Below are 13890 nucleotides of genomic sequence, written 5' to 3'. Positions count from 1 at the left end.
AGAGCCACTCCCTTGGTAGCTGTGGCGCCCCAAGTGGAGCCCCCCAAGTGGAAGGCCCCCAGTGTCACAATGAGCAACCCTGCTAAAGGTGCACTGTGTGCATATTGACAATTACTTATGTGTAACTTATGCCTATATTATTGCTCATGTTTGGTATGTTTGTGATTTGTTTGTGTTTACCTATTTGTGTGTGTGTCTGGCCATGTCCCCAGGGCGCTCAGGATCAGAGTCGGAGGCAAGTTATGCATCCGTACCTCGACGGGACTCTGCAGACAGTGGCGGCTCCAGTTCCCGGAGATCCAAGATCAGTTACAGGTAAGGCTGACAGACAAACACACCACCCCTTTAACAGGACAATGTGATGAGACTGACCAATATAATACTGCGATTCGTAAACTTAGTTGAGTGCAAAATGGCAAGCTACAGACATTGATACAAATACATGTTGATTAAGAACTGTTTCAATAGCTGACTGCTTCAGAGCACAAGATGCTCTGAGGATGAAGCCAGGATGCTAGACTGGTTAGTCTATTTGGACAAGGAACTGGTTGAACACTGACACATTAACATACAGTTGAAGTTTACACACAACTTAGCCAAATACATTTAAACTCAGTTTTTCACAATTCCTGACATTTAATCCTAGTAAAAATTCCCTGTCTTAGGTCAGTTAGGATCACCACTTTATTTTAAGAATGTGAAATGTCAGAATAATAGTAGAGAGTGATTTTATTTCAGCTTTTATTTATTTCATCACATTCCCAGTGGGTCAGAAGTTTACACACACTCAGTTAGTATTTGGTAGCATTTACTTTAAATTGTTTAACTTGGGTCAAACGTTTTGTGGTGCCTTCAACAAGCTTCCCACAATAAGTTGGGTGAATTTTGGCCCATTCCTCTTGACAGAGCTGGTGTAACTGAGTCAGGTTTTACTTTTTTTCCCCCACCTTTATTTAACCAGGTAAGCCAGTTGAGAACAAGTTCTCATTTACAACGACCTGGCCAAGATAAAGCAAAGCAGTGCGATTAAAAACAACAAACACAGAGTTACATATGGAATAAACAAAACGTACAGTCAATAACACAATAGAAAATCTATATACAGTGTGTGCAAAGGTAGTAAGTTATGGAGGTAAGGCAATAAATAGGCCATAGTGCAAAATAATTACAATTTAGTATTAACACTGGAGTGATAGATGTGCAGAAGATGATGTGCAAATAGAGATATTGGGGTGCAAATGAGCAAAATAAATAACAATGTAAATAACAATATGGGGATGAGGTAGTTGGGTGTGCTAATTACAGATGGGCTGTGTACAGGTGTAGTGATCGGTAAGCTGCTCTGACAACTGATGCTTAAAGATAGTGAGGGAGATAAGTGTCTGCAGCTTCAGATATTTTTGCAGTTCGTTCCAGTCATTTGCAGCAGAGAACTGGAAGGAATGGCGGCCAAAGGAGGTGTTGGCTTTGGGGATGACCAGTGAGATATACAGTGGGGAGAACAAGTATTTGATACACTGCCGATTTTGCAGGTTTTCCTACTTACAAAGCATGTAGAGGTCTGTAATTTTTATCATAGGTACACTTCAACTGTGAGAGACGTAATCACATTGTATGATTTTTAAGTAATTAATTTGCATTTTATTTCATGACATAAGTATTTGATACATCAGTAAAGCAGAACTTAATATTTGGTACAGAAACCTTTGTTTGCAATTACAGAGATCATACGTTTCCTGTAGGTATTGACCAGGTTTGCACACACTGCAGCAGGGATTTTGGCCCACTCCTCCATACAGACCTTCTCCAGATCCTTCAGGTTTTGGGGCTGTCGCTAGGCAATACGGACTTTCAGCTCCCTCTAAAGATTTTCTATTGGGTTCAGGTCTGGAGACTGGATAGGCCACTCCAGGACCTTGAGATGCTTCTTACAGAGCCACTCTTTAGTTGCCCTGGCTGTGTGTTTCGGGTCGTTGTCATGCTGGAAGACCCAGCCACGACCCATCTTCAATGCTCTTACTGAGGGAAGGAGGTTGTTGGCCAAGATCTCGCGATACATGGCCCCATCCATCCTCCCCTCAATACGGTGCAGTCGTCCTGTCCCCTTTGCAGAAAAGCATCCCCAAAGAATTATGTTTCCACCTCCATGCTTCACGGTTGGGATGGTGTTCTTGGGGTTGTACTCATCCTTCTTCTTCCTCCAAACACGGCGAGTGGAGTTTAGACCAAAAAGCTCTATTTTTGTCTCATCAGACCACATGACCTTCTCCCATTCCTCCTCTGGATCATCCAGATGGTCATTGGCAAACTTCAGACGGGCCTGGACATGAGCTGGCTTGAGCAGGGGGACCTTGCGTGCACTGCAGGATTTTAATCCATGACGGCGTAGTGTGTTACTAATGGTTTTCTTTGAGACTGTGGTCCCAACTCTCTTCAGGTCATTGACCAGGTCCTGCCGTGTAGTTCTGGGCTGATCCCTCACCTTCCTCATGATCATTGATGCCCCACGAGGTGAGATCTTGCATGGAGCCCCAGACCGAGGGTGATTGACCGTCATCTTGAACTTCTTCCATTTTCTAATAATTGCGCCAACAGTTGTTACCTTCTCACCAAGCTGCTTGCCTATTGTCCTGTAGCCCATCCCAGCCTTGTGCAGGTCTACAGTTTTATCCCTGATGTTCTTACACAGCCAGCTCTCTGGTCTTGGCCATTGTGGAGAAGTTGGAGTCTGTTTGATTGAGTGTGTGGACAGGTGTCTTTTATACAAGTAACGAGTTCAAACAGGTGCAGTTAATACAGGTAATGAGTGGAGAACAGGAGGGCTTCTTAAAGAAAACAGGTCTGTGAGAGCCGGAATTCTTACTGGTTGGTAGGTGATCAAATACTTATGTCATGCAATAAAATGCAAATTAATTATTGAAAAATCATACAATGTGATTTTCTGGATTATTTTTTTGATTCCGTCTCTTACAGTTGAAGTGTACCTATGATAGAAATTACAGACCTCTACATGCTTTGTAAGTAGGAAAACCTGCAAAATCGGCAGTGTATCAAATACTTGTTCTCCCCACTGTACCTGCTGGAACGCATACTACGGGTGGGTGTTGCTATGGTGACCAATGAGCTAAGATAAGGCGGGGATTTGCCTAGAAGAGATTTATAGCTGACCTGGAGCCAGTGGGTTTGGCAACGAATATGTAGTGATGGCCAGCCAACGAGAGCGTACAGGTCACAATGGTGGGTAGTATATGGGGCTTTGGTGACAAAACGGATGGCACTGTGATAGACTACATCCAATTTGCTGAGTAGAGATTTGGAAGCTATTTTGTAAATGACATCGCCAAAGTCAAGGATCGGTAGGATAGTCCGTTTTACGAGGGCATGTTTAGCAGCATGAGTGAAGGATGCTTTGTTGTGAAATAGGAAGCCGATTCTAGATTTAACTTTGGATTGGAGATGCTTAATGTGAGTCTGGAAGGAGAGTTTACGGTCTAACCAGACACCTAGGTATTTGTAGTTGTCCACATATTCTAAGTCAGACCCGCCTAAAGTAGTGATTCTAGTCGGGCGGGCGGGTGCAAGCAGCGTTCGATTGAAGAGCATGCATTTAGTTTTACTAGCGTTTAAGAGCAGGCATGGGCAAGTTGCAGTGGAGGGTGCAGAGCTGGTGGTCATGGTAGGGGTAGCCAGGTGGAAAGCATGGCCAGCCGTAGCAAAATGCTTATTGAAATTCTCGATTATCGTAGATTTATCGGTGGTGACAGTGTTTCCTAGCCTCAGTGCAGTGGGTAGCTGGGAGGAGGTGCTCTTATTCTCCATGGACTTTAGTGTCCCAAAACTTTTGGAGTTGGTGCTACGGGATGCAAATTTCTGTTTGAAAAAGCTAGCCTTTTCTTTCCTAACTGATTGTGTATATTGGTTCCTGACTTCCCTGAAAAGTTGCATATCGCGGGGGCTGTTCGATGCTAATGCAGTACGCCACAGGATGTTTTTGTGCTGGTCAAGGGCAGTCAAGTCTGGGGTGAAGCAGGCGCTATATCTGTTCTTAGTTCTGCATTTTTGGAATGGGGAAAGCACTTTTAAAGAACATCCAGGCATCCTCTACTGACGGAATGAGGTCAATATCCATCCAGGATACCCGGGCCAGGTCAATTAGAAAGGCCTGCTCGCTGAAGGGAGCGTTTGACAGTGATGAGGGGTGGTTGTTGGACTTCGGACCCATTACGGACGCAGGCAATGAGGCAGTGATCGCTGAGATCCTGGTTGAAGACAGCGGAGGTGTATTTAGAGGGTAATTAGTCAGGATGATATCTATGAGGGTGCCCATGTTTACGGATTTAGGGTTGTACCTGGTAGGTTCCTTGATAATTTGTGTGAGATTAAGGGCATCTAGTTTAGATTGTAGGATGGCCGGGGTGTTAAGCATATCCCAGTTTAGGTCACCAAGCAGTACGAACTCTGAGGATAGATGGGGGCAAGCAATTCACATATGGTATCCAGGGCACAACTGGGGGCTGAGGGGGGGTCTGTAGCAAGCGGCAACAGTGAGAGACGTATTTCTGGAAAGGTGGATTTTTAGAAGTAGATGCTCAAACTGTTTGGGCACAGACCTGGATAGTATGATAGAGCTCTGCAGGCTCTATCTCCGCACCCTTTGGCAGTTCTATCTAAACAGAAAATGTTGTAATTCAGGATGGACATTTCTGAATTTTTGGTGGCCTTCCTAAGCCAGGATTCAGACACTGCTAGAACATCAGTGTTGGCAGAGTGTGCTAACGCAGTGAATAACTCAATCTTGGGGAGGAGGCTTCTGATGTTGACATGCAAGAATCCAAGGCTTTTACGGTTACAGAAGTCAACAAATGATAGCGCCTGGGGAGTAGGAGTGATACTGGGGGCTACAGGGCCTGTGTTAACCTCTACATCACCATAGGAACAGAGAAGGAATAGAATAAGGATACGGCTAAAGGCTTTAAGAACTGGTCTTCTAGTGCGTTGGGTACATAGAATAAAAGGGGCAGATTTCCGGGCGTTGTAGAATAGATTCAGGGCATTATGTACAGACAAGGATATGGAAGGATATGAGTACAGTGGAGGTACACCTAAGCATTGGGTAACGATGAAAGACGAAGCATCACTGGAGGTACCGATTGAGTCGGTCTCCGCGTGTATGGGGGATGGGACAAAGGAGCTCTCTGAGGCTGGTTGAGCGGGACTGGAGGTTCTACAGTGAAATAGTACAATAAGAACTAGCCCAAACAGCAATAGGCTAGGCATATTGACATGGGAGAGAGGCATAACGCAATCACAGGTGTTATTCGAGAGGGCTAAGACAACAACTGGTAATGGCGTCGAAAGTTTGGGCTGAGGCTAAACAGATAAACAGGATGGGGTACCGTGTAAAGGAACAGTCCAGCAGGCATCAGCTGTGTAGCTGAGTGATCATAAGGTCCAGTGAACAGCAATAGCTAAGTCCAGGAGCAGTTTGTAGGCTGCTACAGCACAGGCGAGCAGGAGGCACGGCTGTTGATTGCGGGCTGGTGTGCTAGCGGGCCAGTGCTAGCAGATGGACCTTCGTCGTCACAACGGGAAGCCTGTTGAAACCACATCAGACGATTACGTCGGTAGACCAGTCGTGATGGATCGGCGGGGCTCCGTGTCGACACTAGGAAGTCCCGTCCGGTTGACAGAGAGGTAGATAGCCATGAGATGGGCCTGGCTCGAGGCTAGCTCAAGGCTAACTGGTGCATCGGGACAGTGGTGAATTAGCCAACAACAGCCATTCGGTTGCAGCTAGCTAGTTGCGATGATCCGGTGTTAAGGTCCAGTGATTCAGTGATTCCGGCAGAAAATCCAAAAATGCTCTGGATCGATAGCACGCTGTGCAGACTGATAATTGTCCAGGCTGGTATGTAATGCAGGCCACGGACAGTGGTGAAGACCGCTAGCGGTGGCTAATAGCAAGTAGCTAGTTAGCTGGCTAGTTTCAGCCGTAAGTTCTTGATAAAAATAAAGAAATAATAGAATCTGTTCCACATTGGGTTAGGCAGGTTGCAGGAAAGTATATTTGGTTAAAGGATGGGAAGTGAGAGAGAAATATATACGGGGAAAAAACAAACAGGCTATTTACACGAGGACACAACATAATACACAACCACACTGCTACGCCATCTTGGATTCATTGTAGGCCTCCTTGCTCGCACACGATTTTTCAGTTCTGCCCACACATTTTCTATAGGATTGAGGTCAGGGCTTTGTGATGGCCACTCCAATACCTTGACTTTGTTGTCCTTAAGCCATTTTGCCACAACTTTGGAAGTATGCTTGGACCCATTTGCGACCAAGCTTTAACTTCCTGACTGATGTCTTGAGATGTTGCTTCAATATATCCACATAATTTTACTTCTTCATGATGCCATCTATTTTGTGAAGTGCACCAGTCCCTCCTGCAGCAAAGCACCCCCACAGCACGATACTGCCACCCCCGTGCTTCACGGTTGGGATGGTGTTCTTCGGCTTGCAAGCCTCCCCTTTCTCCTCCAAACATAACGATGGTCATTATGGCCAAACAGTTCTATTTCTGTTTCATCAGACCAGAGGACATTTCTCCAAAAAGTACGATATTTGTCCCCATGTGCAGTTGCAAACCATAGTCTTGCTTTTTTATGGTGGTTTTGGAGCAGTGGCTTCTTCCTTGCTGAGCGGCCTTTCAGGTTATGTCGATATAGGACTCGTTTTACTGTGGATATAGATACTTTTGTACCTGTTTCCTCCAGCATCTTCACAAGGTTCTTTGCTGTTGTTCTGGGATTGATTTTCACTTTTCGCACCAAAGTACGTTCATCTCTAGGAGACAGAACGTGTCTCCTTCCTGAGCGGTATAACGGCTGCGTGGTCCCATGGTGTTTATAGTTGCATACTATTGTTTGTACAGATGAACGTGGTACCTTCAGGCGTTTGGAAATTGCTCCCAAGGATGAACCAGACTTGTGGAGGTCTACAATGTTTTTTTCCTGAGGTCTTGGCTGATTTCTTTTGATTTTCCCATGATGTCAAGTAAAGAGGGACTGAGTTTGAAGGTAGGCCTTGAAATACATCCACAGGTACACCTCCAATTGACTCAAATGATGTCAATTAGCCTATCAGAAGCTTCTAAAGCCATGACATCATTTTCTGGAATTTTCCAAGCTGTTTAAAGGCACAGTCAACTTAGTGTATGTAAACTTCTGACCCACTGGAATTTACATTTACATTTACATCATTTAGCAGACGCTCTTATCCAGAGCGACTTACAAATTGATAGGAGAGACCATGTGAGGGGATGGCAGAGCCAAGTGACTTGGTGTATAGAGAGAATAGGAGAGGGCCTAGAACTGAGCCCTGGGGGACACAGTGAATTATAAGTGAAATAATCTGTCTGTAAACAATTGTTGGAAAAATTACTTGTGTCATGCACAAAGTAGATGTCCTAACCGACTTGCCAAAACTATAGTTTGTTAACAAGACATTTGTGGAGTGGTTGAAAAACAAGTTTTAATGACTCCAACCAACCTAAGTGTATGTAAACTTCCGACTTCAACTGTACATAGTTCTACATGCTAAGATCACACGCTGTTTGAAGTCGATCAATGTCACAGTCTTGATAACACCTTTCATTCCAATTAGCTATTATTTAACTATAGGATTTATATAGTAGTTGACAAGTTAAGGGCATTGTATTGAGAGTAATTTTTTTCTCTCACTCTCTCAGAGCTCTGCCTGAGATGCGGTCTTCTCCAGCTCCAGTAGTGAGACAGGACCCCCCTCGACGAGGCATGACCCCCACCAGACCAGTCTCTGGTCAGTGTCCCTCCTATGAAAGATGAGCACAGTCTAGTAAGATGGAACTTGGGGTTGGAAGTCTGTATCCTCATCCTCTGTGTTTTTGTTTTCTTCAGATTCCTCTGAGTCGGATCGTGCACCCTCACCTCCTAGGAGGTCTGGGAGTACCGATGTGGAGAGCAACCACAGGTAAAACACTAGTTTACAGTATCTTCTAGAAAGCACTATAGACAACCAGGTAAAGAACGGACAGTTTAATAAACCACCATAAGCAAAAGGAATGCACACCTCCAAGAAAGGTTCTCTGTGACAAAGGTCATGTCACTATTCAAGTCAATCTGATCACAAGTGTGTGTACACTTCCACCTCTAACTCACTTATTGTGGAAATGTCAGTGAATGGTATCTCTTCTCTTGTAGTATTCCACGCAAAGCCAATGGCTTTGGGATATCAGTGAAGAGCAACCCTCCAGTCTACTGTAAGTACCAACTCTCTTATATCAGCTCTCCAATGTCCTCATTATAACGTATTAGTAACTCTGTGAATGGAAGGTCTTAACTGTTATTTCCATTTCAGCCAAGAAAGAGGAACCCATCTACTCCTTACCCCCAGACTCCATCCCCACGCCTAACTTGGGGTAAGTTGATTTATTTATACCCATTTAGCCTTAGAAAAAATGTAAAATAGAACAAATGTACAACCCATTCACAATGCAGACCACCATAAGTTATTTATTTGTTAGGTATCCTATAGTCTATTGAATATGACTGGACAATGCTCCTTTTGATCTTTACTATCTTCTCTCAGATACAGCTCCGATCTGAACACTGTGTCGTTTGTGAAGGAGGGCAGCGTAGGCCTGAGGCTGGTGGGGGGTAACGACGTGGGCATCTTTGTTGGGGGGGTTCAGCCCAACAGTCCTGCCCATGAGCAAGGCATGAAGGAGGGGGACCAGATAATGAAGGTGAGATTCACTGATCACTGTAGCAGTCACATGGTGTGCAGGCTTTTGTTCCAGCCCAGCACTAACACAGCTGATTCAACTAAGATATTGATCGAGTTGATTCTGGGTTTTTTTATGCTGTGCTTAAGCAAAAGCCTGTGCACACTGTAGCTCTCTGGGACAAGTGTTAATGACCACTTAAGTGCTGATTTACAGTATCTACAGTACATGTATATGCAACACTCACCCACTTATGGGCTATGGTCTTGTTGTAGGTGAATGGGGTGGACTTTGGTCATTTCAACCGTGAGGAAGCTGCTATGTTCCTGATCAACATAAAGAGAGGGGAGCCGGTCGACATCCGTACTCAGAACAAGATGGACAGTGAGTAAAACATCCTTAGAGACTGAAGCAGGTGCAGGGGGGGAAGAATTGTGGTTGATTTCAGAGGACTTGCCCGTATGACATAGTTTCTATGTAATTACTTTGGTAATAACTCTACCCGGTAATAACTCTACCCAGTAACAAATAAGGTAAATACAAATGATTAAATGATTCCTAAATGACTGAGTTATTCTTCCTCTCTTGTCAGTATACAAGAAGATACTGAAGTCCAACTTGGGGGACTCGTTCTACATCCGGACCCACTTTGACAATGAGGCAGAGGGCAACATCAGCCTAGCCTTCACCAGGGGAGAGGTGTTCAGGGTGGTGGACACCATGCACAAGGGCAAGCTGGGGAAGTGGCTGGCTATACGCATGGGCAACGACCTGCACGAGCTGGACAAGGGCACCATCCCCAACCAGGCCGGGTGAGTTGAGACTAGAGTGATTGATTGAATTGCTGATTAAATGATTGGTTGGATTTGGATGTAAAAAGACAAACGTAAAAAGGTACATTAGGTTACAAAGGATGACATCTGATTGCAACGTATTTTCAATTTGTACACTTATGCTGCGTTTACACAGGCAGCCCAATTCTGATCTTTTGGCCAATTATTGGCAAACGAGCTGATCTGATTGGTCAAAAGAAAAAAAAAGACCAGAATCGGGCTGCCAATGTAAACGCAGCCTCATACTGTCGTTAGGGTAGCATTCATTCTACAATAATTATATTACAGCATTATTTACCTGCCATTATCTACCTCTCTCTCTCCCAGGGCTGAGACACTGGCCTGTCTGGAGCAGGCTCAAAGGGCCAGTGGAGGAGGAGGGGATCGCCAGGTCTCAGGGCCCAGGGCAGAGTTCTGGAAACTACGGGGGCTCAGAGGGGCCAAGAAGAACGTCCGCCGGACCCGCGACGACCTACTCCAGCTCACTATCCAGGGCAAATTCCCAGCGTACGAGAGAGTTCTGCTCAGGGAAGGTAGGGAGAGTTTTATATTACATAATAGTTCACATAATAGTCAAACACTTTAAACGTTTGTGTACTAAACATTTTGTATTGTGAATCAATGCATGTACTTGGACCCTTGTGTATCTCCAGCTAATTTCAAACGGCCAATCGTCATCTTGGGTCCTCTGAATGATGTGGCCATGGAGAAGCTGGCCAGAGAGATGCCTGATGAATATGAGATGGCAGAGATGGTTCCTCGTAGTAGTGGAGCAGACACCGCTTCCACGGTCATCAAGCTGGACACAGTCCGAAGGATTGCAGAGAAGGTGATGAAACAAACTGGGATGATGTGACCTGTTTTGGTGTGAGACATAGATGTACAACTGTATGCTTGTTTGAATCCAGGACCAGAATGGCAGACATGCATAAAGATGGCGGCTCCCATGTACTTACCACAAATGCCTCATTTAACTTGATCCCAATTCTAGGTCCAAGACGGCGGCAATTTGGGAGAAAAAGAAAGTAGATTGTGCTGATTTATTGGCACATTGAACCATGTCGTGCGCCGTAGATTAAAAACTCTGTGGGTATTTCTAAAACAATGACGTCATATCTGAATTCCTCCATCTTTATGCACCTTCGCCATTGAAGAACACTGCCTTATTGTATGTTTCTTCATGCTCTGTTTCCAGAACAAGCACCCTCTGCTGGACATTACTCCTACTGCAGTGGAGCGTCTGAACTACATCCAGTACCACCCCATGGTGCTGTTCCTGGACCCACACAGCAGGAAGGATGTCAAGGCCATGAGGCAGAAGATGTGCCCCAACTCCAACAAGAGCTCCAGACGTCTCTACGCGCAGGCCCTCAAGATGAGGAAGCACTGCGGCCATCTGTTCGCAGGTAAACGCACACACACAACTGTGTCATCGAAACACATACATGTTGTTTTTGCTCTTTAAGTGTTTATCTGTTCAAAAATGTCAAGTGGTTCTATAGTTTTATTCATAACTGACTATGTCCCATCGTTCCCATACTTCCCAGCTCGTATTGCCCTCCAGCCCAGCTCGAATGTGTGGTATGAGGCTCTGAAAGACAAGATCAGACACCAGCAGGCCAAACCTGTCTGGGTCTCAGAAGTCACGGTAAGACAGACAGATCCCAGCTCATAGTCAAACTGGGAATTTGCTCTCAATGAATTACCTGGCAGAATAAAGACTAAATAAGTAAATACATGTCTGTGTGTTTAGTTGGAGGGAGGCGGAGAGGAGGAGCTGGATGCGTTGGACCGGACCCACTCTGACTACCTGAGTGCTGCCAGTGATCTGGAGGACACGGATGGAGAGGCGTTTACAGACGGAGAGATCTACACCGACAATGAGGACCTGGAGGAACCATTTGACTCCAGCAACCAGCCCCATATGTCCAGGCCCACCGCTCTAGCCCGCTCCTCAGAGCCTGCCTCTGAGTACCACAGCCCCGACCCGTCCCCCGAGCCTATGGGAGAGGTCCCACCCCTGATGCATGTGCCTGAGCCCAGGTCGACCCGTCGTCCATCTGACAGCTCTTCTCACATTGTCGTCGCTGATGACGCCCCATCCTATCATAGCTTCTCAGATTCGGACTTCAGCGCCATTGACCCGGCTGTTCCGACCACCCACTCTGACGCACAACCTGACTTCATAGCCCCTGACCCCAGAATCTCTGTCCCTGAGCCCCCGTCAGCCGAGCTGCTGCCAGATAGCCCCCCAGCTGTCACACTGTCAGTCATAGAGAAGAAACTCCAACAGGTACTGATGGGACTGTCACAGTCCATCATATCACTAAACTCTTACAGATCCTCCATAAGCTCTTATTTTACTTCCAAAGGCTCAAATACTCTGTTAACTTGTGTCTCCAGTGATTTTGACCCATGACTTCTTTCCCTCTTTCAGACCCATATGGCAGAACCTCAGGAGAGGAAAGCTTCCCCATCATTCATTGTGTAAGTGAAGTAGGCCTATATCTGATAATATTAATGTGTGACGCTATTTGTTTAGTTGCATAATCATCAAAATCCCTGTCTATAAACCAACCTTAGCAACTGGAAAGTGAGAAACTACGCCAGTCCTAGTCCAAATTGTTCTATCCAAGTTGAGTAAGACTGAAGTGACAGTACATTATGCTTCTTTCTCTTCTATCTCCTCATAGGTTGGCTCACCACCAGGCTGTCCAGACGAGACGCACTCAGATCCAAGGCAGTGACAGCTCCGATGACAACGACGAGACTGAGGACTTCGAGTGGGGTCCAGCTACAGAACTTTAGATTAGAATACACAGTTCCAGGACTACAAAACAAGAATGCTGGAGCACACCATTCCAGAACTACAACTCTAAGGCACAAAGTTCCAGAACTGCAGAACTACAGTTCTAGCCCACACAGTTCCAGAGCACAGACATTGCCTCTTAAATGGGAGATGTGAAATGCTAGCAACATCAGCCTTCTAGGATAACTTTTTTTTCTGTTGGAATAACATTTTATTTGGAGAGGTAGGTTGGAGGGCCACTGTCAGGGCTGCCTTTAGACATGGGAATTCAGGCAATGGCAAACCAGGTCTCACACCTTTCTAAATTCCTAATTCCAAGAGAGGAAGTAGTTTCATTTTGCTGGAAATTCTAATAAAAACCTCAGGGTTTGGTATTTATACAACTTGCAGTAAAGAAAAATTGTATTTGTATTGCATACCTTTTTTAATAAATTAACCAACACTGGCCATTTTGATGTCATTTAAACTAAAAGCTGGAATCCTTAATTGAAACAATAACAAAGCAGTCACACCGCCTGCGTTTTGGTAAAAAGCTGAGGGATGTGCCTGGAGAAATGTAACCAATTCTCAAATTCAAAGCGAGAGCTATGTATGCAAGGACTGACCATCCATGATATCAGAATTATAGTTTTAACCCTGTTTTGAGGCTACACAATTTTTGTTTACAAAAATTGGATTATAACAAGTTTATATTTTTTGCGTTCTGATGGGGTATGACAGTTGAACTAAGCTCATTAGCCATTAATAAATTATTCTTCAAGAATCAATGCATATAGCTATATCATTAATTTATAAGTCCAAAAATGTATGTAGCAACTAAGGATTTTAGCTTTAATGGGAACTGCTCAAAAAACAATTATGGACATTGACAGAACACAAAATATATCAAAGCTACATTTTCTAAATGATGATTAATTTGTCAAGATAACACATTTTGTTCATTAAATATTTCAGATATGGCAAAAAAGATCTGCTCTTGTCATTGTTTTTCATCATGTCTAGAACATAATAGAAAATCCTCACCTCGTCCTCCACCCATCACTCTTTGTAATTTAACACCCCTGTGTTACAAAACATATTGGTTAAATGATCCAACATGTTTCTGGATAATGGAATAATGAAACACAGTTTAGCTGTGATATATGATAATGGCAGCCTGAGCTCATTCTATTCTTAAACCCAAAAAAATGAAGTCCTCTTGTTTCCTTTTTTATTAACGCAAACCATTTATAATGAGGGGGAACCGTCTATAATCTTAAGCGAGAGGCGCTGAGGGTCATTGGGCACGTTCGATGCCTGCCAGATCTTACAGTGCCTGGATAGGTATTTTATTTATCAGCTAACCACATAATTTGTTATAGCAATCTGGTACACAACGGCACAGTCGATGACGTGGCACTCAACCATTGGCTGATGCATGCAACATCTGAGCAGGCGAACTCGACCAGGTCGCCTTAATGCCTCGTGCACACCAACTGCGGTAA

The 13890-nt window shown here is 44.7% G+C and overlaps 1 protein-coding gene across 3 annotated transcripts in view; it reads left to right on the top strand.

Annotated features, from left to right (window-relative positions):
- Window positions 1-13375, top strand: part of LOC311131133 (tight junction protein ZO-3-like) — a 29189-nt gene extending 15814 nt beyond the window's left edge. For all 3 annotated transcript variants that reach the window (XM_084163959.1, XM_084163961.1, XM_084163960.1), the window contains exons 14-29: window positions 3-88; window positions 213-315; window positions 7751-7839; window positions 7938-8010; window positions 8241-8299; window positions 8398-8458; window positions 8629-8785; window positions 9040-9148; window positions 9357-9576; window positions 9925-10130; window positions 10251-10426; window positions 10793-11003; window positions 11145-11245; window positions 11351-11890; window positions 12035-12084; window positions 12291-13375. In XM_084163959.1, coding sequence (XP_084020085.1) covers window positions 3-88; window positions 213-315; window positions 7751-7839; window positions 7938-8010; window positions 8241-8299; window positions 8398-8458; window positions 8629-8785; window positions 9040-9148; window positions 9357-9576; window positions 9925-10130; window positions 10251-10426; window positions 10793-11003; window positions 11145-11245; window positions 11351-11890; window positions 12035-12084; window positions 12291-12405 — 2356 coding nt within the window. In that variant the 3' untranslated portion in view covers window positions 12406-13375. The remainder of the gene's footprint in view (window positions 1-2; window positions 89-212; window positions 316-7750; window positions 7840-7937; window positions 8011-8240; window positions 8300-8397; window positions 8459-8628; window positions 8786-9039; window positions 9149-9356; window positions 9577-9924; window positions 10131-10250; window positions 10427-10792; window positions 11004-11144; window positions 11246-11350; window positions 11891-12034; window positions 12085-12290) is intronic.
- The last annotated feature ends 515 nt before the right edge of the window (window positions 13376-13890 follow it).

This window comes from Coregonus lavaretus (assembly GCF_964263955.1).
Source record: "Coregonus lavaretus genome assembly, chromosome: 6".
Taxonomy (NCBI): Eukaryota; Metazoa; Chordata; class Actinopteri; order Salmoniformes; family Salmonidae; genus Coregonus; species Coregonus lavaretus.
The sequence above is the reverse complement of the archived record's forward strand: the minus strand, read 5'-3'. Positions and strand labels throughout refer to the sequence as shown.